Source organism: Pan paniscus, chromosome 6, assembly GCF_029289425.2.
Source record: "Pan paniscus chromosome 6, NHGRI_mPanPan1-v2.0_pri, whole genome shotgun sequence".
Lineage (NCBI taxonomy): Eukaryota > Metazoa > Chordata > Mammalia > Primates > Hominidae > Pan > Pan paniscus.
This window is the reverse complement of record NC_073255.2, coordinates 10,616,636-10,642,380: the sequence shown is the minus strand read 5'-3', so window position 1 is coordinate 10,642,380 and position 25,745 is coordinate 10,616,636. Positions and strand designations below refer to the sequence as shown.

At 47.7% G+C, this 25,745-nt stretch overlaps 1 protein-coding gene across 6 annotated transcripts in view; it reads left to right on the top strand.

The window, feature by feature from the left end:
• Positions 1-25,745, top strand: part of RNF216 (ring finger protein 216) — a 166,920-nt gene that overhangs the window by 104,294 nt on the left and 36,881 nt on the right. For all 6 annotated transcript variants that reach the window (XR_008625936.1, XR_008625937.2, XM_063605612.1 and 3 more), the window contains exon 14: positions 24,302-24,399. Coding sequence is in view for 4 of the 6 variants with exons in the window: in XM_063605612.1 (XP_063461682.1) it covers positions 24,302-24,399 (98 nt within the window). In the remaining 2 variants the exon portion in view is untranslated. The remainder of the gene's footprint in view (positions 1-24,301; positions 24,400-25,745) is intronic.

Sequence of the window (25,745 nt, the reverse complement as noted above, 5' to 3'; positions counted from 1 at the left end):
CCCAGGAGGCACAGTTGTGACTGGAGCCATGGCAGAGCAGCAGCTGATATTTGTCACTACGAGTGCCGGCCTCCTTACAAGCACTCCTTTTATAGATAGGGAGGCTGAAGCTGGGAGAGGTGAGGTCACTCACCTGAGGTCACTTTAGTAAGTAGCCATGGTGGACTACTCAGGCGGGCCCAGAGCCATTCTCCTGACCACCAGGTCATGTGGGGACGCCAGGTGGCATGAATCTCTGAATCTCATTTTTCTCTGCGCTTGGGGAGGTGGTAACGTAGGTCAGTCCTTGGCGATGGTTAGTTCCCTGCCCAGGGCCTGTCAGCCTTAACATTCTTCTGATCCTGTTTATGAAACGCAGGTAATATATTGACATTGCAGAAGCTCAGAGAACATAATTGAAAGTCTTGTAGATGGCAGTAAAATGGGAAGATTTTTCAGACTGGTTTTCTTATTGGTCTGGTGAGGAGCTAAAAGTTACAGCAGGCGGTCAGCAGAGGGCCCCAGAGCCTCAGAAGTAAACCTAGATTTGGGCACATGCCTGAGTATTGGCAAATTTGTGTAGCCGGGGCCCTTTGGCTCCACAGTGGGGCGTCAGGCATTGGAGTGCACATCTCTGAACTGGGAGGAAACCCCAGTACCACCAAGACGAAGACAGGTGTGTAGGAGAAGATAGAATACCAAGAACAGTCGCAAAATCTGCTTACCCCCTGGAAAGATCACTGTGGTCTTACTGCTCCAGTTAAGAGTGTGGGTGTGTGATAACAGGGCTGGGGCTGTGTATGTAAACCAGGAACCTGGAAGAGAGCAAAGAGCTGTTTTTCTAGCTCCCTTACATTCCAGTATCCTCCTTCCCCTGATTCTACTGGATTCTGATTTAGTTACTCTAATGGTCTCTGCATAGACAACCCTTCCCCTTGGGCAGACTCTGATTCCTAGGATTTCCTGAGCAACACTCCCAGGACTCTGCACAGGAAGTGGAGATTGAGGTCAGGCCAGGACTGGAAGGGGATTCACCTACTCTCATAGCGATTGAATGGTAATTCCAGACCTGTTCTTAGTCACTTCTTTCCAATCTAAGGATGCTAACACAAATATAAAAGACAGACCAATGGTTAAGCACAAAGTGCTTAGGATGGTCCCTTTGTAAGGGTTTGCCATTATTATAATTTACCAGAAGCCACATATGTGGCCTTTCGATATGGCCTGGATCTTTTATTTCATTTTTTCTTCTAGTTTTCCTTTTTTTTTTCTTTTCCTTTTATAGAGGAAAGCCTGAGAAAATGGCAAGAAAACCAAAAGAATATGGTTCTGTGATTGGCAGTCCAGTCTTACAATGGAGATAATTTACCTAGTGCCCACCTTTAGTGAACGCAGGTGGCATTGCCCAGACCACCCATACAGTAGAGCATGTAACGTCCAGAAGCAAAAGACAACGGCAGATAGCGACTCCTTGGCTGATGTCGCAGAAGCACGTGCTGAGCAGTCTCTAAGTCACATGTGTTTGCTCTAAAATTAACACCTGGACAATTTAGAATTAATGCCATTAGAAAATGAAATCACTTCTGTTTTCCACACTGTGTAAACCATACGTCAGAGTGCCCTAAAAACAAGGGAGATGTATGTGGTCTGTAGTGGTATTTCTCTTAGGTCAGGCCACTAGTTAGTTCTCTTACGAGGTTCGTTTCATGTGGTTGGTGGGTTTTGGTTTGGTTTGGCTTTTAAGGAACAATAACCCTTCCCTATGGGAAATAATGGGCCTTGGATGAGGTTATGTCCAGTGTTCACTGGTCCCATTTTGAAGTGCCCCAGCTGGATGCACACCTGGTCATAGACCCAGGGCCAGCCTTGAATCTAGCCTGGGACAATGACCAGAGAGGAAGTGCTTGGAACCTGAGGCCAGTGGCTTTTCTGTGTCGTGGCTCAGGTTGCACTGTATGTTTATGAGTTTTCTTTCTCTCCCAGTTGTTAGGCCGGAAATGCCATTATTCCTTAAGAATAGGGGCATAGGGGGCCCAGACTTTTCAGCCGGAAGCTGCTCCTCCCAATTGTGTGTGTATTCCCCTGTGGTGCCCCTCTAATGTCCAGGTATCTTTTGTGTGCCAGGAGCCCCATGAGAGCTGTGTTGGTCACACAGCCAGGCAGACAGGACGGACGGGAGACTGTGAGGAAGCAGAGGCCACTGGCTTGGCCCGAGTACTCAATGCAGGTGCAGCTTGGGGGGGTTCCCCAGCGACAGTTTTCACAGATGGGGCTTGACTTGGTTCAGAATCATACTTTTTGCAACTGCCGTCAGCACTTTTAAGGGCAGCTTTGTTTTGTGTTAAAAGTTTGCATAAAATTATAAGATATATAGCTGGAGAGAAAGAAATTTCTTTGGCATGGAAAGAACTTGAGGCTGGGCGCGGTGGTCAATGCCTCCCACTTTGGGAGGCCAAGGCGGGCTGATCACTTGAGACCAGGAGTTCAAGATCAGCCTGACCAACATGGCAAAACCCTATCTCTCCTAAAAATACAAAAAAATTAGCCGGGCCTGGTGGCATATGCCTGTAGTCCCAGCTACTTGGAAGGCTGAGGCACGAGAATCACTTGAACCTGGGAAACGAAGGTTACAGTGAGCCGAGATCGCGTTGCACTCTAGCCTGGGCAACAGAACAAGACTCTGTCTCAAAAAAAAAGAAAAAAGAAGAGGGCCAGGCGCAGTAGCTCACGCCTGTAATCCCAGCACTTTGGAAGGCTGAGGTGGGCGGATCATCTGAGGTCAGGAGTTCAAGACCAGCCTGACCAACATAGAGAAACCCCGTCTCTACTAAAAATACAAAATTAGCCAGGCATGGTGGTGCATGCCTGTAATCCCAGCTACTCAGGAGGCTGAGGCAGGAGAATCTCTTGAACCCAGGAGGCGGAGGTTTCAGTGAGCTGAGATCGCACCATTGCGTTCCAGCCTGGGCAACAAGAGCGAAACTCCACCTCAAAAAAAAAAAAAAAAAGAATTTGAATAGAGTTAGCGCTACAGACTTCATGACCTTGCTCCTTTGTTCGTTCGTTTGTTTGTTTTGAGAGGGTCTTGCTCTGTCACCCAGGCTGGAGCGCAGTGATGTGATCCTAGCTCACTGCAGCCCGACCTCCTGGGCTCAAGCAATCCCCCTGCCTCAGCCTCCTGAGTAGCTGGGACTGTAAGTGGGCACCACTACACTCAGCTAATTTTTTTAAATTTATTTTTCGTAGACGGTGTCTTGCTTTGTTGTCCAGGCTTGTCTCAAACTCCTGGCCTCAAGTGATCTTCCTGCCTCAGTGTTCCAAAGTGCTGGGATTACAGGCATGAGCCACTACACCATGCCAAACTCACACCTCCCCTGTCCCCTGGGATATGGCCCAGGAAAGCCTGTCCCCTCTGGGGCTTCTAATTCTTGTCTGTGCAGAACCTAGCATGTGTGCAGAGGGATAAGAATTGAATGAGGTGATGTCTGTGAAGTGCCCAGCATAGTAACTAGCATACAACAGACTGTTAGTAGTTGGTACCTTATTTGAGCGTTCCAGAATCACTACATTTTTCCCTGCCATTATTTAAAATAAAAAATTCACCTTTTAAATTGTGGGAGCTCTGCTGTAGTTACATATGAAGCTGGCTTTTCAGCAGTTGCCATTCTGTACCCACATTTGCTTTATATATATATATTGTTTGTTTGTTTGTTTGTTTTGAGACAGAGTCTCTCTCTGTCGCCCAGGCTGGAGTGCAGTGGTGCGATCTCAGCTCACTGCAACCTCCACCTCCCTGGTTCAAGCAATTCTCTTGCCTCAGCCTCCCGAGTAGCTGGGATTACAGGTGCGTGCCACTATGCCCAGCTAATTTTTGTATTTTTTAGTAGAGATGGGGTTTTGCCATGTTGGCCAGGCTGGTCTTGAACTCCTGATCTCAGGTGATCTGCCCACCTCGGCCTCCTAGAGCCACATTTGCTTTAAAGACTCCCCGCTTTGCAGCACTATAAATGAGTGAGTGTCACCTCTTTTTGGACTAGTCTCCCCAGGAATTCCCAGCTGACTTTTTTCATTTGTTTTGTTTTGTTTAGTTTTGAAACAGAGTCTCTGTTGCCCAGGCTGGAGTGCAGTGGTGCGATCCTAGGTCACTGCAGCCTCGACCTCCTGGGCTTAAGTGATCCTCCCACCTTGGCCTCCCGATTAGCTGGGACTACAGGTGTGTGCCACCACACCTGGCCTTTTTTTTTTTTTAAGAGATGTAGGGCTGGGTGCAGTGGCTCACTCCTGTAATCCTAGCACTTTGGGAGGCTGAGGCAGGCGGATCATGAGGTCAGGAGTTTGAGACCAGCCTGACCAACATGGTGAAACCCCGTCTCTACTAAAAATACAAAAATTAGCTGGGCGTGGTGGTGGGTGCCTATAATCCCAGCTATTCAGGAGGCTGAGGCAGGAGAATCGTTTGAACCCAGGAGGCGGAGGTTGCAGTGAGCCGAGATCACGCCATTGCACTCCAGCCTGGGTGACAAGGCAAGACTCCGTCATAAAAAAAAAAAAAATTGAAAATTATCCAGGCATGGTGGCGCACACCTGTAATCTCAGCCACTCAGAGGCTGAGGCAGGAGAATTACTTGAGCCCAAGAGGCAGATGTTGGAGTGAGCAGAGATCATGCCAGTGCACACCAGCCTGGGCGATAGAGCAAGACTCCGTCTCAAAAAAAAAAAAAAAATGAGAAAGAGAGAGATGGAGGTCTCTCTATCTTTCCTAGGCTGGTCTCAAACTCCTGGGTTCAGGTGATCCTCCTGCCTCAGCCTCCCAAAGTGCTGGAATTACAGGTGCGCACCACTGCACCCAGCTAATTTTTTAATTTTTTGTAGAGACAAGGTCATGCTGTGTTGCTCAGGCTTAATATTTTTATTTGCTGTGATGACATGGGGTGTTTTATTCTCCAATCTAGCCAAATGGAGAAATTCCTTGCAGACCCTCATTCTGGGCTGTGGTCTTGGCCTCCTGCACTTGATCCTGCAACTTCCTTTCTTCCCTGCATACTGCCCCACGTGACAGGTCAGCTTTGCTGTTCTTCACATCACCCCCAGTTGGAACCTGCAGTGGCTTCTAGAGCCTTTGTCACTCTGTTAGTCTGGCCCCTTCTTTTCTGGCAAACCAGGCCAGTCCCCTACCTGCCTACCTGTTGTTGTAGATGCTTTTGCCCACAAAGCTATCTCCAGCCCACTCCATTCTGTCGAGCCTGTTCTTGAACAGCAGCTCCACTGACAGAGCCACGCTAATTACCGTAAGCGGGCAGGGTAGATAGGTGGGCGGGGAGAGGCCATGCTGTACACTTTGTGGCTTCATAGAAGAATCTCAATAACCACTGACTTCCCCCGCTTGGGGTGGTGCTGGTGACCAGTGCAGTACTGCCCGCAGGTGGGGCATTTGGTGTTGTAGAGGACACATTGGTCTCCGGAGGTCCAGAGAGTGGTGGGAATGCCCACACCGTGCACATATGCCCCCCTCCCACCCTGAGTCGATGGAGAGATGGATACACCCTGCCCCTGCCCCGTGTCTCTTGTTAAGACACAATACATCTATAAACCGCAGATCCTGAGCTGTAGCCAGGACATCTCAGTACTTTTTTTGTACATTTTCCAATTTCAAGACATCCCCCTTGGTCAAATGATAGAATCCAGTAGGGCTCCTCAGCATTATCCTGGGAGTGTGCTGCCTGTGTCCCTGTGTCCTAGAAAGCCCCAGCTCCTCGCCTCCCAGTGCTCTACAGCATCCTATCTCGAGTCCTCCCTCACATCCATCCTCTACCTTGCGCTGCTCACCAGGAAGACCACAGCAGCCTCCTCACTGGCCTTCTCTCTTCCAGACTCATGCTCCATAGTGTGCTTATGTGATCACATAAGTATTTATGCGATGAGTCTTTATCGTCGGGTACCAGCAAGAGAATGTATGTAAGTGGATAAAAATGTAATTCAACATGTGTTTTATGAATTCTGGAAACCTCTTTTTATTCTCAGAACATCAATTAAAGTCCATCTCCTGTTGAAATTCATCAGTGGGTTAAACTCCGAATTGTCTTGATGCTACAAGCACTACACCATGTGTGTGTAGTTTCATTCTAAAGTCTGGTTGCTTCACTTCTTGTTATTAAATTTAACAAACATAACTCTCCAACTTGGCGTTTTTGCAGAGTGGGATCCTTTTATATAAACATTAGTAAAGACCAAAGTAACTGATATAACTACAAGATTATCATTCCCCCAAAGTAAACATGTATTTAGGGGCAGCTGCTTCCAGGAAGCCATGTGCTCTTCTGGCTGGAAAATAAATCGGTGGCATTCTTGGTTTTCTGGGACTTAGTCCCAGTCTCTACAGCCTGCTTTCCATCTGTCTCCCAGAATCAGGACTTAACGTCTCCAACATGTATGAAGAAGATCAGAGGGCACAGCGTGTGCACAAAGGGGCGGGAACTTCTCTGATCCACTGCCATCTACTCCTTGATAGTCATCAATGGCCACTGTCTTGGTCAGCTCGGCTGCCATAGCAAAATACCAGACTAGGGGCTTATATATGCCGTCAGTTTTCCTACAGTTTTGGAGCTAGAAATCTGAAATGAAGTTGTCAGCAGATTTCGTTTCTTGTGAGGCCCCTCTCCTTGGCTTGCAGAAGACTGTCTTCGTGCTGTGTCCTCACATGGTCTTTTCTGTGCACTCCTCTGGTGTCTCTCTCTGTCCTTTTTTTTTTTTTTTTTTGAGACGGAGTTTTGGTCTCTTTGCCCAGGCTAGAGTGCAGTGGCGCAATCTCGGCTCACTGCAACCTCCGCCTTCCAGTTTGAAGAGATTCTCCTGCCTCAGCCTTCCAAATAGCTGGGATTACAGGTGCCCACCACCGCGCCCAGCTGATTTTTTTGTATTTTTAGTAGAGACGGTGTTTCACCATGTTGGTCAGGCTGGTCTCGAACTGCTGACCTCTTGATCCACCCGCCTTGGCCTCCCAAAGTACTGGGATTACAGGCGTGAGCCACCGTGCCCGGCTCTCTCTGTCCTTCTTATAAGGCTATCAGATTGGAATAGTGCTCACCCCATCAGCCTCATTTAATATAATCACCTCTTTAAAGTCCCTGTCTCCAAATACAGTCATTGTCCAAGGTGTCAGAGTTGAGGGCTTCACATATGCGTTTGAGGGAGACACAGTTCAGTTCATAACAGCCACAGATAAATGATGTGTCTTTTTAGCACGTGTGATTCAGTTGGGAAGACAATAGAAAGCAGGAACAGTTACCACTGGGCTTAGAGATGAGCCAAAGGCAAGTCTATTCAAGCATGAGCAGCTGGGTCCCCTCTGTGTTCATCAGGATTTCCAGCCTTCACATGGGCACATGGAGCAGTTGCTGAGCCTAACTAGAGCACAGCTTAGGGAGCCTGGCAAAAGGCATATTGCCTCTGGTGAGGTTTTATCCTGTTGTCCATCTGTGTTATTTAGAGCAGTTTCTGTAAAGAAAAAAGTATCGTTTGTTGCTGTAACAAACGATATTAGCAACATCAGAGCAGGCTGCCACTCCGGCAGCTCCCCCGGAACCAAGTAGTTCACAGAAAACACTCTAGGCCTCCTAGGGAAGGGAGAGGCATGGTGGTTCGTCTTGGGAAGACCTTGAGTCCTGCCTTCCCAGGGTGGACCCTCACCCCTGAAAAAGGCTACAGACGGCCTCCTTATATGGCCACCACTACACGTTCCTCCCGGGTAGGCCACATAACTGGAACTGAGAATTTGGGCTATGGATTAAGGCTGAAAACACAACTCAACAAAGATGAGAGGGAAGTCACATTTCAACATACTGTGTTACGAGACCCAGTTACACCACTTTAGCTGTACTTTTGCTTCCAAAGGTCACCTTAGGTTGTCGGACATGAAGAAACTAATGAAGCAGTAGGGGTGGAGATTAAGCATGCTTTGGGGTCAGAATGGTGAGGGGCATACCATTAATTTCTTGCTCATAAACATTTCTGTGAAATGATGGAATCTCCTAAGGTTTGTTTCATACATGATTAACTGTACCAAAAATTTAAATCCAAGAATAAGCAAAAAGAGGAAGTAAAAGACTCTTTTTTTACCCAACCACCAGTTCAGCACTCTCCTCTAGTTCTGGGTGTCTCCTTTTGGCAGCCCCTCCATGCACATCAGAGGAGCCCACTACCACATGGCTGGGTCCTCTGCAGTCGGGCAGCAGCACTGTGGTCAGGCATGTGTCATCTCAGGGGAGCAGTGCATGTGCAGGAAATGGATCCTCAAAGTCTCACATCCAGGTTGTTTATGAAAGTGATTTCCAGGGCAGGCACGGTAGCTCACGCCTGTAATCCCAGCACTTTGGGAGGCCGAGGCGGGTGCCTCACTTGAGGTCAGGAGTTTGAGACCAGCCTGGCCAACATGGGGAAGCCCCGTCTCTACTAAAAATAAATAAATAAATAGCTGGGCATGGTGGTGCGTGCCTGTAATCCCAGCTAATCGGGAGGCTGAGACAGGAGAATTGCTCGAACTTGGGAGGCAGAGGTTGCAGTGAGCCAAGATCGTGCCACTGCACTCCAGCATGGGTGGCAGAGCGAGACTCCATCTCAAAAAAAAAAAAAAAAAAAAGTCCGCTTTGCTATTTACTCTGAGAAGGGATTTGATTTTTATGAGAATGTGAAAAACTACCAGGGGCAGCCGCTTTTCTATGCCTGCTATATAAACAGTACTTTGCAAGATGTCCTGTCTGATATCCACAAAGGGGTATTGTCAACCCCAAGTTCAGACAGCTTTGTATTCTTCTGTCCCTGGATACATGAATTACTGCCATCTTTACACAGCGCCCTAAAATACCAACGCGAAGTTAACTGCTCAGCTTGAAGCTGCGCTGTACCCTGGAACCAGCACTTCTGCTGAATGACTCAGGATGAAGCCTCGACTTCCTCCTTCCCATCCCATGCCCAGACCCCAGTGGCTCCTTTCCCCAATCTGATCCAATGACTTTAAGTCCAGCTGTTGTCAGCCTGGGCATGAGGAGGAGTGTCAAGATGGTCTTTGTCCTACCTGGAAGGAGGCTTCCTGGAATCTGCAGCCTCTCTTCCAGGGCATGCTGACAGTGGAGTTCCAGCAGGCAGGAGCTGGTTTTGCTGGCTGTTCCTGCCAGGCCAAGATTCCCAGCAAAACCCTGGGAAGCCCAGAGGTAGCCCAAGCAGTGAGCAAAGACAAGGTCAGCCTGGCTTGTTTCTGCCCAAGTGATAACAGTGTTTCTATTTGACAGTTTGAAATGATTAGATCTGCTTCCTACGCATGGCCCTGCTCCTGCAGGATGAAGAAGGCTGGGGTTCCCCTGGTTCCCGGGCATTGTTCCTTATCAGCAGAGTCACCTCCAGGGTAACTAGAGATGGGGCTGGTTTTCAGTTCCTGGCAGTGATCCTTGGGACTTCCTATTGTGAGAATGAGCCTTTTGATGCCTTTTTAAAGAAACTTTAATTCTGAATGAATTCTAAATTAATGGCTTTTAAACTTTTTTGCTTGTGACCTATAGTAAGAAATATAAATTACCATAAGCCTCATCCAAACATAAATAAATATAGGTGTAACAGAAAGTTTTATAAAACAAATACTTGACACGTGGAATGTGCCCTAGTATTTTTGTTTTAACTTTAAATCCACTAGTCATAATCTACTGAAATGACTTTACAACCCACCATAGGGCCACAGTTTATAGTTTAAAAGTCATGGCTGGCCAGGCACAGTGCCTCACAACTGTAATCCCAGCATATGGGAGGCCGAGGCGGGTGCATCCTTTGAGCCCAGGAGTTTGAGACCAGTCTGAGCAACATAGCAAGACCTGGTCTGTACAAAAAATTAGCCAGGTATGGTGGCATGTGCCTGTGGTCACAGCTACTCTGGGCACTGAGGGGGCAGGATCACTTGAGCCCAGGCTTGAGCCCAGTGAGCTATGATGGCACCACTGACTGCACCCCAGCCTGGGTGACAGAATGAGACCCTGTCTCAAAAAAAAAAAAAAAAAAAAAGTCATTGCTGTAGTAACTTCGGTTCCACAACCTGTATTGTATGGAGCATCTATGGGGAGCAAATCCTTTGGAAGGGTCTTAGTCACAGCCTCCCCTCCTGCCCTTTCCAGGCTGTGAGAAGCTCGGCAGGAAGGCGGGAGAGGCCCCACCTTCAGAGGCGCAGCTCAGAGGGCTTGAGAGCTCCCCGTGAAAGGGATCCCTGCAGGTGGGGTTCTTTGGGAATCAACCTCATGCACAGCCATTGCAGAGGCTCTTCTTCAGCATCTGTTTACTCTGGGCTCAGGCCCCAGGCAGCCTGCAAACCCAACCCTCCTCTCCACCTTACAGCTCTGCCCACCCTGCTCCTCCCTGTTCCTGGTGCCTGGAATTCTTTCCCCCAGATAGCACCAGACTCTCTCCCTCGCCTTTCTTAAGTCTTCACTTACATGCACCTTCGCAGAGAGGCCTTCCCTGACCACCAGTTTAAAATCGTGAACTATTTCCCCCTCTCCACCCCAGTGCATTCTTCCTTTATTTTTTTCTCCTCAGCACTTACAATCATGTCTTAACTGTATATTACACTTAACGTGTGTCCCCACTGCAGAGCAGGACCCATAGTCCTTAGTAGGAGCTCACATATTGGTCTTGGATTTTTTTTTTTTTTTTTTGAGACGGAGTCTCACTCGGTCGCCCAGGCTGGAGTGCAGTGGCGTGATCTCCACTCACTGCAAGCTCTGCGTCCCAGGTTCACGGCATTCTCCTGCCTCAGCCTCCCGAGTAGCTGGGACTACAGGCGCCCGCCACCACGCCCGGCTAATTTTTTTGTATTTTTAGTAGAAACGGGGTTTCACCGTGTTAGCCAGGATCGTCTCGATCTCCTGACCTCGGGATCCGCCTGTCTCGGCCTCCCAAAGTGCTGGGATTACAGATGTGAGCTACCGCGCCCGGCCTTGGTCTTGGAATTTTTATATAAATGTCCACATGCTGCCATTGCCTAGGCGTTGCTGATACAGTCTCGGTGATTCTGTTAAACAGCCATTCGAGAGAAACAGTCGTCTGTATTTGAATAACTAAGGGAATTGGTAGTTTTGTTTGTAGTTACTATGATAAAGATAAAATTGAACTTTGATTTATTCCAGAAAGACTTTACCCTCCCACTCTGTCCTCGAAGCCCTGGTCCCCATAGTATAGTAAAAAGCCGGCAGCTATGTGTGGTCTCTCCCAGAGCAGTCAAGCTGGTGTCTCGGTGCCTTGTAACTTTCCATCCCTAGGGGGCAGCATTAGCACAGAAACCACATATAAAGCTTCTATTCCAATTTGTCACCTAATCCTGGTGGCTCAGGGAAAGAACTTTTCTAATCCACAGAAATAACACTTCAAGATTTCTTTTTTCAAAGCCTGGTTCTGTACATAGAAATGGTAGGTGAGGTGTGTATGAAAACAAAAAATATTTAAGAACAACATGAAATCTTCCCCAAAGAAGCCCTTTCCTCAGGACTAGGGAGTGAGGTGGGGGAGGCTTTGTAATGGTTCCCAGAGCTCTCACTTGGCCACTCCCAGATTTGAATTTCTGCATTTGGAAATGTAAAGGTTCTCCTTCCTTTGAGAGATGATTTACTGTACTTTGAGGATAGAGAGGAATCCCCTGCATGGTGAGCTTGGCTTCTTAGATGTGACATAATCAGATCATTACAAGATACTGTTAGAAGAATTCATGTTAGAATTTTGTGTGTCCTGGCTGGGTGCGGTGGTTCGTGCCTGTAATCGCAGCACTTTGGGAGGCCGAGGCGGGCAGATCACCTGAGGTCAGGAGTTCAAGACCAGCCTGGCCAACGTGGTGAAACCCAGTCTCTACTAAAAAATACAAAAATTAGCCAGGCCTGGTGGCAGGCGCCTGTAATCCCAGCTACTTGGGAGGCTGTGGCAGGAAGAATTGCTTGAACCTGGGAGGCAGAGGTTGCGGTGAGCCAAGATTGTGCCATTGCACTCCAGCCTGGGCAACAAGAGCAAAACTTCATCTCAAGAAAAAAGAAAAAAAAGAATTTTGTGTGTCCTTTAAGAACTGGACCCAGGCAGTTTGGATTATCTTGTTTCTGGGAGTGCAGAGGAGAATGCTGGCCAGTGGGGGAAGCGTGCAGCCTACCCTTGGGTGGCAACTGGCCTTCCACAGCCCCTGGGGGTGTTGGGGAGAGCCAGGCTGGGACACAGGCAGAATGCGCATTTCCAGTCCTCACCCCTCTAAACCAGAAGTTCTCTTGGGCACACATTTTCAGGGTCTACTGTTTGTGAGCTCCTTTTATCCTGATTGAAGAGAGATCAACTTCCATGTCTTGAAACTACAGGAGAAAATCAACAAAGAACATCCTGATTGAAATATATGCAGTACTTTCTCACACCATCTGCAAGCATTTGGTCATTAGCTGCTTGGTAATAACTGCTGTTTGTAGTTTAACTCATTAAATTGGGGAAAGACATTAGGGAGCAAAGAAAGGAAGGACAATAACTCATCCTTAAGGCTCAAGCTGTAATGAATTAACCTGAAAGGGTCGTATATATTAATAATTTCATTTTCTCATAAAATACTTGGCATAATTATAAATAAGACCCAATAGGGAGGAAATAATGTTCTTTCAGGGAGGAGATAGATACGCTTTTTTTGCCTATGGAAAGTACAAAAAAACATAGCTCTCTGCATGGAGAAGATGTGCTTTGTCTTGCCAGCCTCCAGCTCAGACATTCAGCACCTTGTGCCACTCAAATCTAGTGCTAGGCCCTAGAAATCCAAAGATACCTGAGACGTACGGTGGTTGATTACGAGCCCCTCCAGGTCAGGAATTCTCCAGGCTTCATCTCCATCACATCTCCATGTGGCACAGAATAGGCACTCAAGTGAACTTTTTTTTTGTTTTGGGGTTTTTTGGTTTTGTTTTGTTTTTTTGAGACGGACTCCCTCTCTGTCGCCCAGGCTGGAGTACAGTGGCAGGATCTCAGCTCATTGCACCCTCTGCCTTCTGGGTTCAAGTGATTCTTCTGTCTCAGCCTCCTGAGTAGCTGGGACTACAGGCGTGCGCCACCACACCCGGCTAATTTTTGTATTTTTAGTAGAGACGGGGTTCACTATGTTGGCCAGGCTGGTCTCGAACTCCTGACCTCGTGACCTGCCCGCCTCAGCCTCCCAAAGTGCTGGGATTACAGGCATGAACCACTGTGCCCGGCCTCAAGTGAACTTTTTTTTTTTTTTTTTCCTGAGGTGGAGTCTCGCTGTGTCGCCCAGACTGGAGTGCAGTGGCACAATCTCAGCTCACTGCAAGCTCCGCCTCCCGGGTTCATGCCATACTCCTGCCTCAGCCTCCCGAGTAGCTGGGACTACAGGCGAACGCCACCACACCTGGCTAATTTGTTTTTGTGTTTTTAGTAGAGACGGGGGTTTCACCGTGTTAGCCAGGATGGTCTCGATCTCCTGACCTCATGATCCACCTGCCTCGGCCTCCCAAAGTGCTGGGATTACAGGCGTAAGCCACCATGCCTGGCCAAGTGAACTTTTTTTTATTGGATGAATTGAGCCCTCCATGCCAAGCCTGTCCGTAGTGACCAGCAGGACGTCATCTTTGCGGCAAGGAGCGCCTGGCATTTGGAAGAGATGTGACATAATCAGATAATTACAAGACGCCACTAAAAGTGCAGTAACAACACATAAGCTAAGTGCTGTGGGAGCCCAGTGAGCAAGTGCCAGCTCTTCCCAGGTCATTTGGGTTTCCCAAGCCACTGGTATTTGAAAGGAGAACTGGTGAGTAGGTGTTGCCAGAGGTGAAGAGATATTCTTAGGCAAAATGTTGTGCCATTGAGGGCATAGGGGGTGTGGGTGCTGGATTCTCTGAGCGCTCTGTCCTGTCCCAGCTCCGTCTACTGTCCTGCTTGCATTCCCTCTACCTGGAACGCTTCTCTACCAGATAGCCTTCAGGCTCAAGCAGAAGTGCCAGCTCTACACAAGCCTTCCCTGACAAACCAGTGTCAGATGGCACCCTCCCTGTTCACACTGCCTGCCCCCTACCTGGCTTTAGTTTCCTCTGAGGTACTCACCGTCTTCCTCAGAGTATACAGTTATCTGTTTGTGAGTAGACTCTAAGAGGACAAGGGCTTCGTTTTATACCGATCCCTCTCTCTGGCACTGATGGAAGGCTCTCAGCGGCACTGATGGAAGGCTCTCAGTGGCACTGGTGGAAGGGGCAAGGGTGGGAACATGAGAGTGTCTTCATTCCTTTCAGTGCAGAAACTGTCTCTGTTACCTGCATTGCTCTGAACAAAACCCACCCAGAGCAGTTTCAGTGATGGTGATAATCTCAAGCAATGCCATTACCAAATCTTAATGCCATGATCCTGGCCACCTTTGAGGAGGTAAGTGGCAAGTATTTACAAGTAAGCATCCAGGGGCTGGTTGAGGGAGTGACTATGGAACACTTTCATGGAGCCTATCTCTGTTTAGGCGGTAATGGAAATCTAAAAATGGACTTCCTTTTGCTATACCGCCAGACATGCAACTGGCCAAAGGTGGCAGGAACAGCTACTTCCTCACACGTGTCCAGTCTGAGATCACCCTGTGATTAGCAGGTTCCTATCATTACCAGTAAGAAAGGGTATCCTCAGGTCTGATTCCATCCCATCCTGCCTCTTACTGAGCCATTCGCAGCTCTCCAGGAAGCAGGCATCCTGCACAGCTGCAGCTGCACGGCCATGCCTTTGATGCCCTGATGCTCACACCCAGATTTGCTGATTGTTCCTCTGTGGTCTTCTCACACAAGATGCCATTGTAACCTCGGCTTGTCTCATAGCCACGTGCCCTTGGGTTCTCCAGTAAACAGTGACCTGCTTTTGCTAGCAAACACCATGTGGGCACACAGTGGGACTAGAGTAGAAAGAGTAAGTGGATTTGGGATCAGACAGACTCATGTCTAAAGCTCTGTGACCTCGACCAAATTAATTGGACCCTCTGAGCCTTCTTTTTCTCTTACCTTTTTTGTTTTTGTTTTTGTTTGAGCAGAGTCTCATTGTCTCGCCCAGGCTGGAGTACAGTGGCACAATCTCAGCTCACTGCAACCTCTGCCTCCCAGGTTCGAACGATTCTCATGCCTCAGCCTCCCAAGTAGCTGGGATTATAGACTTGCACCACCATGCCTGGCTAATTTTTGTATTTTTTGTAGAGACGAGATGTCACCATGTTGGCCAGGCTGGTCTCAAACTCCTGACCTTAAGTGATCCACCCTACTCGGCCTCCCAAAGTGCTTGGATTACAAGAGTGAACCACCATGCCCAGCCGTATTTACTTTTTTAAAAATGAGAATAATTCTCCAGTACTTCCCTGTAGAGTTGCTGTGAAGATTGAGATGTGTATGCAAAGCACCCTTTGTGAAGATGTGTAAGTTTTCAGTCCTAGCAGGTCTCATTTATTTCTTTAACAAAAAACCTAAGCCTACAAGCTGGGCATGGTGGCACACACCTGTAAGTTCAGGCTACTGAGGAGACTGCCATGAGCTATGCTGGCGCCACTGACTGGGCAATAGAGTGAGACCCCATCTCTTCGAAAAACAGCCTGCAGGGGCTGGGCGCAGTGGTTCATGCCTGTAATCCCAGCACTTTGGGAGGCCGAGGTGGGCAGATCACTTGAGGCCAGGAATGCAAGACCAGCCTGGCCAATGTGGCGAAACCCTGTCTTTACTAAAAATACAAAAATTAGCCGGGCGTGTGTGGTGCATACCTGTAATTCCAGCTACTTGGGAGACTGAGGCATGAGAATCTTGAACCCTGGAGGCGGAGGTTGCAGTGAGTCGGAATTTACTGCAGGCTGGGTGACAAAGCGAGATGCTGTTTCAAAAAAAAAAATAAATAAACCTAAGGCTTCAGGAGCATGGAGCTAGTACTGTGAAAAGCAGGAGTTTTAGACCTCTGTTAAAGATGTTCCCCAGGCCAGGCCTGGTGGCTCACATCGGTAATCCCAGCACTTCGGGAGGCTGAAGCTTGCGGATTGCTTGACTCCAGGAGTTTGAGACCAGCCTGGGCAACATGGCAAGACCCCATCTCTACAAAAAATTAGCCAGGCATGGTGGTGCACACCTGTGGTCCCAGCTACTTGGGAGGCTGAGGTGGGAGGATCGCTTGAGCCAGGGAGGTCGCGACTGCAGTGAGCCAAGATTGTGCCACTACACTCCAACCTGGGTGACACAGTGTGAGACCCTGTCTCAGTCAGTCATTAAAACAGGGCTCCATGCCTGTAATCCCACCACTTTGGGAGGCCGAGGTGGGTGGATCACCAGATCAAGAGATCGAGACCATCCTGGCCGACATGGTGAAACCCTGTCTCTACTAAAAATAGAAAAATTAGCCAGGTGTGGTTGCGGGTGCCTGTATTCCCATCTACTCGAGAGGCTGAGGTGGGAGAATCACTTGAACCCAAGAGGCAGAGCTTGCAGTGAGCCAAGATTGCGCCACTGCACTCTAGCCTGGCGACAAAGTGAGACTCCATCTCAAAAAAAAAAAAAAAAAAAAAAGAATTTAAAACAGGGCCAGGCTCTGTGGCTCATATTTATAATCCCAACAGTTTGGGAGGCCATGGTGGGCAGATCGCTTGAGCCCAGAAATTTGAGAGCACCCTGGGAAACATAGCAATACCTGTCTGTACAAATAAAATAACAGAATTTAGCTGTGGTGGCACGTGTTCGTAGTCCGAGCTACTCAGAAGATAGAGGCGGGAGAATTGCTTGCACCCAGGAGGTCAAGGTTATAGTGAGCTATAATGGCACCACTGCACTCCAGCCTGGGCAACAGAGCAAGACCTTGTCTCTAAAAAAAAAAAAAATTAATTAATGTAATTAAAATATTAAGAATAATAGTAATAAAGTCCCTTTCTGAAGCCATATCAGAAAATGTGGTTCTCTTCTTCTTAACAAAAAAAAGACAGGTGTGCTGCTATTGCCCCATCACAGGTTAGCCTTTCCTGCCCCTGCCAGGCTTAGTGTTGGCACACCTTGTTTCAGGAAGTAAGCTGTGCCCTTATTTATGGAGGACTGTTGAGGAAATCTAAGCAAGAATCAAATCCAGACTCTGAGCCTGTTGCCCTAGAAGTTATTTACTTGGCCTTAGTTTAGAAAGGGGGTGCTGCAAGGTCCTACAACCCCAGCAAACCATCCCTTTAACAATAGCAGCCAGAAGAATCTTTTGAAATGTCAACCAGATGCTTGCATTTCCCACCTGGTCAGCCTAGCTTTCCAAACTCCTTCCTAGAGCCTCAGTCCTACTGGGTGACCATGGTCCATTCTCCCCCACTGGGCTCCAGCCATACTGACTTTCTCAGCATGAGACAGACCCTCTCCTGCCCTGAAGCCTTCACCCTTGCTCTTCCCTCTGTACCCATACCTGGCCGACTCCTCCTTTAGGACTCAGCTTAAATGTCGCATCCTCTGACTAGGCCCCTAGTCTCAGTTAATATCTGTGTTTTTCAGTAAAACGTAAATGTCATGAAGATAGAAACTGAGCCTAACTTGTTTATTGCTGTATCTCCAGTGTCTCATACAATTGACAGAAATTCAGCAGATATTGGAAGAGCACATAAATGAGTGAATAAGTAAGCTGGTCTGGAACTAAACTCGCCTCTGCCTCCCACCCTCACTCAGATCTTATTCTGCACCACTTGATCTAAGTTCATGTTTCCACCAATCTCGCTAGTGTCCTACATCAGAAGCCTAGAAGTCTTTCTAGGCTTCTCTCTCACCCTCATCTCTTTCATAGACTCTTCCAGTTGCTTCTCAACCATCTTTCTGTCTTTGGTCTCAAGCTCACTAATTAATGGAAGTATTCTGAAACATAACTCCTACACATTGCTGCACTCTCCAGGCCTCCTCCATGGCCCTTCAGTATTGAGAGCGGCAGATGTACAATTTTATTGCTTGCCGTATCAGAAAAATTGTGCAGAGGACACCCCCAGCGTATGTGTTTATTTGTACGTTACCTGTGTGCTACTTTTGTAACATAACATGGCAAAACATACACAGATACAGAAAATTTAAAAGGGTGTAATGAAATAAATCATACTTTAAAATATACTGCTTTATTCAAGTCAGTTAAAAATTTCTTTTTTTTTTTTTTTTTTTTTTTTTGAGACAGTCTCTCTCTGTCACCCAGACTGGAGTGCAGTAGCTTGATCATAGCTCACTGCAACCTCCACCTCCCAGGCTCAAGAAATCCTCCCACCTCAGCCTCCCAAGTAGCTGAGACTACAGGCACATACCACCACAGCCAGCTATATTTTTGTATTTTTTGTAGAGATGGGGTCTCACTATGTTTCCCAGGCTGGTCTCAAACTCCTGGGCTTAAGTGATCTGCCCACATCGGCTTCCCAGAGTGCTGAGACTACCGGCATGAGCCACTGTGCCTGGCCCAAAATAATTTTATTTAATGAGATGAAAACTTTTTGTGCTTATTAAAATAGGAATCTTTTGAACTATGTTTCATTGTTGAAATGTTTGGTTTGAGCATCTGGTTCTGAGGTTCAGATACTTGGCTTTAATGGCTGTCATTGCTGGAAAAGCGTTTCACTAAGACGTAGATCCCAGTAGGAGAAGCACTTTATTGGTTGCATGGAGGTTCTGATCACTCATGGCACTTACTGTAGTCAATCCCATGAAGATGTCAGCTCCGCAAAGAATCCTTGTCTGACTCACCTCTTTCTCCTCTGCATGCACATGCATGCTCCCCTGCCATGTGTGCGTGCACGTTACACTGAACTCCCATTATGCTGTGCTTGATTTGCCCCGATATGTAACTCTCTCAGTAGAATGCACTCCTTGAGGGCAAGGACCAAGCCTTATTCGGCTGTTATGTGCATTCTTGACCTAGGAAAAATAGAGGTTCTTGGATTCCCTTAGTGAAAGGAAAGAAAGTTCACTGAATCTACCTGAGCTTTGACTTTGCTGAACTTTATTGATTCTCAGGGGTTGCAGCATAAACTCCTGAGATTTAAGGGGTTCCATCTTAAAATCAGTGTCTTTCTGGACCTTCTGTATGTCATTTGGGCGTATGGGTGGGGAGGACCAGCATCTTTGACAACTAGAAGACATAGATGGCCTGGAAGCCCACGGTCCTGTGGTCCCTGGCTGAGCATTTGCGAATAGTCAAGTGTCTGGGCCTTTTACCTCAAGAGTGCTGGGGATTTATAGTCTCACCATTTTATTTTATTATTTTTTTTTTTTAGACAGAATTTCACTCTTGTTGCCCAGGCTGGAGTGCAATGGCGCGATTTCGGCTCACCGCAACCACTACCTCCTGGGTTCAAGCTATTCTCCTGCCTCAGCCTCCTGAGTAGCTGGGATTATAGGCATGTGCCACCACGCCCAGCTAATTTTGTATTTTTAGTAGAGATGGGGTTTCTCCCTGTTGGTCAGGCTGGTCTTGAACTCCCAACCTCAGGTGATCCACCTGCCTCCACCTCCCAAAGTGCTGGGATTACAGGTGTGAGCCACTGCACCTGGCCCAGTCTCACCATTTTTTGAGGTGACAGAACAGAGAGCTGAAATTTCTGAAGCTACTTCTGGATTGGCAACAGCGTAATGCCCTGTGGCATGTCAGTGACTTCTCTCCCCCTAGAGAGTGAGTTGACAGGTTTCACTGGAGGAACCATTTAAAAGTAAGGGAGCAGTTTAAAAGTAAGGAAGTACTTTGTTCTGCTTCTGAGACAAGGCTGGATGGAAGTCAGCAACTGAAATCTAGCACGCATGGGGACGGACACCTTCCGGGTGGCTTTGCAAGGAAGGCAAGGAAACAAACACAGAACCCGGTGACTTTGGCCTGTGGGCTCAGATTTTCTTTTGGATTCTTTGCCAACAGACCCAAAGGTCTCAAGATTATTATCACACTTGCTGGGCTTGGAGGAGGTGGTGGCCGGATACATTTGTCTACTGGTTCTGGAGAAAGCTGTTTATGTGAAGAAATTTCAGCTCCCATCATGATAGGGTCATCTGGAATTGAATTTAATCTTCTGCTTTATTCATTAATCATTATTCAGGCAGCAGAAAATGAATAAAGGAAGACGGAAGTGCTTTCTTTATATTGCAAAGTGAAGACCTCATGAACAGCCAAAACAACTTAATGTATTTTGAGGACAAAAGGGCATCATAAACTTAACCAGCAACCTCCCTGATGACATGAAGAACGTGGCCTGGCGTCTACTTGTTAACAAACTACCCAACATGCATGCTCCTTCCCCACTGAGAGGGCGGGAGCTGCTTGCCTGCTTATTGTATTTGGGATGATGGTGAACTCCGTGGTTTCCCCCAATCGGAAAGGCACAAGGTGATAGAAAGTGTGGTCCCACGCGATGGCCACGATACCCTGTTCTTCATGTTTTGAGGTTACTCGTCAAAGTGTACTTTGCCTTCCAAAATGGTCCTTTGGGGCTTTCTTGTAAACCACAGATTGAAGAATGTGGTTATCATGTTAAACATGCAAGAGTCTGGGCGCAGTGGCTCACACCTGTAATCCTAGCACTTTGTTTGTTTGTGACTGAATCTTGCTCTGCCGCCCAGGCTGGAGTGCAGTGGCACGATCTCAGCTCAATGCAACCTCCACCTCCTGGGTTCAAGCAATTCTCCTGTCTCAGCTTCCAGAGTAGCTGGGATTACAGAAGCCCGCCACCATGCCCGGCTAATTTTTGTATTTTTAGTAGAGATGGGGTTTGACCATGTTGCCCAGGCTGGTCTCAAACTCCTGACCTCAGGTAATCCACTCCCCTCAGCCTTCCAAAGTGCTGGGATTACAGGCATGATCACTGGTAGTCTCAGCTACCCAGGAGGCTGAGGTGGGAGATCGCTGGAGGCTGAGGTGGGAGATCGCTTGAGCCCAGCAGGTGGAGGTTGCAGTAAGCCGAGATCACACTACAGCACTCCAGCCAGGGTGACAGAGTGAGACCCTGGCTCAAAAAAAAACCACTCAAGAGCGTTTCTTCGTAATATGCGTAAGCATTTGCTGAGTTTAGGAGCAAAGCCTAGCTGTGCCTGAGAGGAGAAAATTACAATTTAGTAAAATTTACACTGTTTAGAAGAGAGAGTACATTTTAAAGACACTACACAGAGAGAGCTCCAAATGTTAAACTCCCCAGCCTGGTGTTTGCTTGCCTTATTTTAATTGTGGGTTTCATATCTAGCTACATGGTCTGGTCTTGTCTTTTTTTTTCCCCCCCTTTTTTTGAGATGGACTCTTGCTCTGTTGCCCAGGCTGGAGTGCAGTGGCGCGATCTCTGCTCACTGCAACCTCCGCCTCCCAGGTTCAAGCAATTCTCCTGCCTCAGCCTCACAGGGATTGCCTCAGCTGGGATTACAGGCATTTGCCACCACGTCCAGCTAATTTTTGTGTTTTTAGTAGAGACGGGGTTTCTCCGTGTTGGCCAGGCTGGTCTCGAACTCCTGACCTCAGGTGATCCCTCTGCCTCGGCCTCCCAAAGTGCTACAGTCTTTTCAAAAGACGTTTCAGATATGTTCTCCGGGGCCCTCGGGCCCTTCAGTAAGAAGCGCCCTGGCTGAAAACCCACACGTTCACCTACAGAAGAAGCACTGTGACGTAGAGGGTGAGCAGAGCAGAGGGCCTCACAGTGGCCCTCACATGCACCTGGCTCCAGCTTGGCCAGGTCATTTTGCCCTGGTGGGCCTGTGCCTCACCTCAAAAATGGGGTTTCTTCCCTTATGAGGAAGACCCATGAATTAATAACGGAATTGCCAGGAATGCTAAAAACTATCTAAATGCCATGTATTGTTTTCAAGCTGTTACTCCTGGAAGGGGCTGGGTTGGCATTGTTTTAGAGGTTAGGAGCCAAACATCAGCTCATCTATTCTCCAGCTGTTGTTTGTCCTCCAGCTTCCTGCAATAGTCAGGCACAGGGTTTGTTTCTTATAAAAATGGGTTTGTGCTGCTGTATGTTTCGGTGGGTAATAGTTAGGCACCCTAATATATATCACCTTTGTTTACTGAATGGGATGTAGGTGGGGGACCCGAGCATATCCGCGTCCCTCGGAAGCAGTGCGTTTAAATGTATGTCCCGTCAGCTCCTCTCTGCCCCACCCACCCTAGCCCATTGATTGAGCCTTTTTTTTTTTTTTTTTTTTGAGGCGGAGTCTGGCTGTATTTCCCAGGCTAAAGTGCAGTGGTGCCATCTCTGCCCACTGCAGCCTCCACCTGCCAGGTTCAAGTGATTCTCCTGCCTCAGCCTCCCAAGTAGCTGGGATTACAGTCACCAGCTACCACGCCCAACTAATTTTTGTATTTTTATTAGAGGTGGGGTTTCGCCATGTTAGCCAGGCTGGTCTCGAACTTCTGACCTCAAATGATTTGCCTGCCTTGGCCTCCCAAAGTGCTGGAATTACAGGTGTGAGCCACCATGCCCACCCTGATTGAGGCTTTTTACGACATCCCACCAGAAGGGTCAGGTTCTCAGCTCCCTCAGCAATCTGTTCCATTTTTCTCCCTTTTTAAATTCTTTTTATTAGATAGTACACATATAGTATAAAATTCAGAATGTACAAAAGGGCCAGGCACGGCGACTCATCTCTACACCCACCAGTCTTACTTCCTCCCTTGCTCTCAAGTCAGTCCCCTTTTCTACCTGTCCTTGCCCACCACCCTTGTCTGGGCCTTCATGGCCTCTCTCCTGAGTGGCTTTACTAGCTTCTGTCTTTTGCACGTTCACTCTTTCCTCCCTCCAGTGTTTTCCACCCAGAATGATTTTTTTTAAAAGACATACCTGATCGTGTTACTTCCATACTTGGCACCTTTTGGTGGCTTCCTAGTGCTCATAGGATAAAGAAAAAACTGCTCATCATGCCCTTCAAGGCCTTGCCTGGTCTGGTGCATGCAGGCCTCCAGGGCCATGCTCACTGTCTGCAGTCCAGCCATAGGAACTGAACATGCCCGGCTTTGCCTGCCAGAGTCTTCTCTTGCTGCCCATTGTCTGGAGTGTTGATCTGTTTTCGCCGCCCTATTCATTGTTGACTCGTCCTTTGGGTCTCAGGCCTCACTTCCTCAAGCCTTCACCGTCTCCCCAGACTAGATCAGGGCCCCACTTAAAACTGACAACACTATGTTTTCCCTCACTGTAACCTATTAGGGTTATAATTTCCATTTAATGCCTGTGATCATTGGATTAACATTTTTTTAATTCTTTTTTTTTTTTTTTTGAGACAGAGTCTTGCTCTGTCGCCCAGGCTGGAGTGCAGTGGCGCGATCTCGGCTCACTGCAAGCTCCGCCTCCCGGGTTCACGCCTTTCTCCTGCTTCAGCCTCCCAAGTAGCTGGGACTACAGGCGCCCGCCACCACGCCCAGCTAATTTTTTTTGGTATTTTTAGTAGAGACAGGGTTTCACCGTGTTAGCCAGGATGGTTTCAATCTCCTGACCTCATGACTTCGTGATCCGCCCACCTCGGCCTCCCAAATTGCTGGGATTACAGGTGTGAGCCACCGCGCCTGGCTCTTTAAATTATTCTTACTGATGTGGGATAGTTTCTGGCACATATGAAGGCATTTTATAAACTATGAAGGATCCTAGAATAAAGGTGGTGATTATTTAAGATGCATGTTTATATATGAAGTGAAACTTTTAAGGGTGACATCCATGCCGTTGAGTGATGAGCAGCAGAGGAGAGTCTCCCTTAGGACCCTGGTGAACTGAAGTAGGCCATTCTTCAATCCAGTAGAAGTGAGTTTTGGACGCCAGCTTGTGGGCACAGGGATTTTGCAGAGATTAACGAGATCCAAACAGGCCCTGCCAAGCAGCTCGTGCTACTGTGTTTTAAAAACCCAAGATTACCCAAGATCCGTCTCCTTTGGTTTTTTCAGATGGCCCAGAGCATTTTAGAAAGGCTTATGCAAATTAGGTGATGGGAGCAACACTTCCTTTTGATCTAGGGAGAGAAATTTTTCCTTGTGCGTCCTTCTAATGATTCTTACCACTCCCCTCTCCTCCCCCAACTCTTTGTCTTTTTTTTAAGGGACAGGGTCTCACTCTGTTGCCCAGGCTGGTCTCAAACTCCTGGCCTGCCGCAGCCTTCCAAAGTGCTGGTACTACAGGCGTCAGCCACCTAGCCCTACCACCTTTTAACCTCTTCTATTAAAAGATGTCTTTAGAAATATCCCCCCTGAAAAGGAGAGGCATCCTCTGAAAGAATTCAAGCCAAGTAAAGCTCATTTCATATCCCTTTTGTTGAACAGGAACTTCTGTGGTGTCCACTCACCAGGAGTTGTCTTTGTGTCTGTCCTTTATCCCCAGGAAACCTGTAGGAAGTGTCAGGGACTCTGGAAAGAACATAATGGCCTCACCTGTGAAGAGCTGGCTGAAAAAGACGACATCAAGTACCGTACCTCTATGTGAGTAACAGAATTCAGGGGGGCTATGGGCTGATTCTCAACTTCCCCATTAACCTGCTTTTTGGTAGAGAGGGCATACTGTTGTCGGAAGAACACGCTTGAGCCACCCCAGTCTGGAGTGATCTTGGGGAAGTAATCTAACCCTTGAGCCTCTGTTTCCTCATCTCTGCAGCCTCATGGAGTTATTTCAGAAGACAAACTAACATATAAATGCCTGGCACCTGTGAATTCAATAAATGATGGTCCCCCTTTTCCTTATTTTCTAAATAAGCAAGTAACGCGTTTTAATTGACTTAGACTGCACTAGTGTTGCTTATGTCTGTGTTATAGGAAACTGTTGGCCTGAGACCTAAGTAGAATTGCCCACCTCCAGAATACAAAATGATACGCCTGTGATAATAATAACCATTACTTGTATAGTACTATGTGGCTGAGCATGTTACAAATACTCACTTATTAAAATGCAGGCCAGGCGCAGTGGCTCACGCCTGTAATCCCAGCACTTTGGGAGGCCGAGGCTGGCGGATCACGAGGTCAGGAGATTGAGACCATCCTGGCCAACATGGTGAAACCCCATCTCTACTAAAAGTACAAAAATTAGCTGGGTATGGTGGCGCTTGCCTGTAATCCCAGCTACTCGGGAGGCTGAGGCAGGATAATTAGTTGAACCCGGGAGGCGGAGGTTGCAGTGAGCCGAGATTGCGCCAGTGCACTCCACCCTGGCAACAGAGCGAGACTCCGTCTCAAAAAAAAAAAGAAAAAAAGAATGCAATGACTGAAGTAATACTGAAATCTCTTTCTCTTCTCTCATAACAATCTAGCCTTACCATGCAGCTGAGGGTGCATATCTATCTCCTGATGTTATTCAGAGATAGTCTCACAGCCGGGCAGGGTAGCTCAGGCCTGTAATCCTGGCATTTTGGGAGGCTAAGGCAGGTAGATCGCTTGAGCTCACGAATTTGAGACCAGCCTGGGCAATATGGTAAAACCTCATCTCTACAAAAAATAAAAAATAAAATTATCCAGGAGTGGTGGGCACGCACCTGTAGTCCTAGCTACTTGGGAGGCTAAGGCAAGAGAATTGCTTGAACCAGGGAGGCAGAGGTTGCAGTGAGCCAAAATCGCACCACTACAGCACTACACCCTGGGCGACAGAGCGAGACTCCAACTCAAAAAAAAAAAAGAGAAGATTGTCTAACTGCTTCACCCTTCCCTGAAGGTGATATTCTCTTCTGCATGATTGTAACTAGATTGTGGCCACATTTACACTCAAACCCAAAGAAAGTGGGAAATAGACAACTTGCCAAGCAGGCAGCTTTTCTTTATGTTATAAGTGATACAGGAAT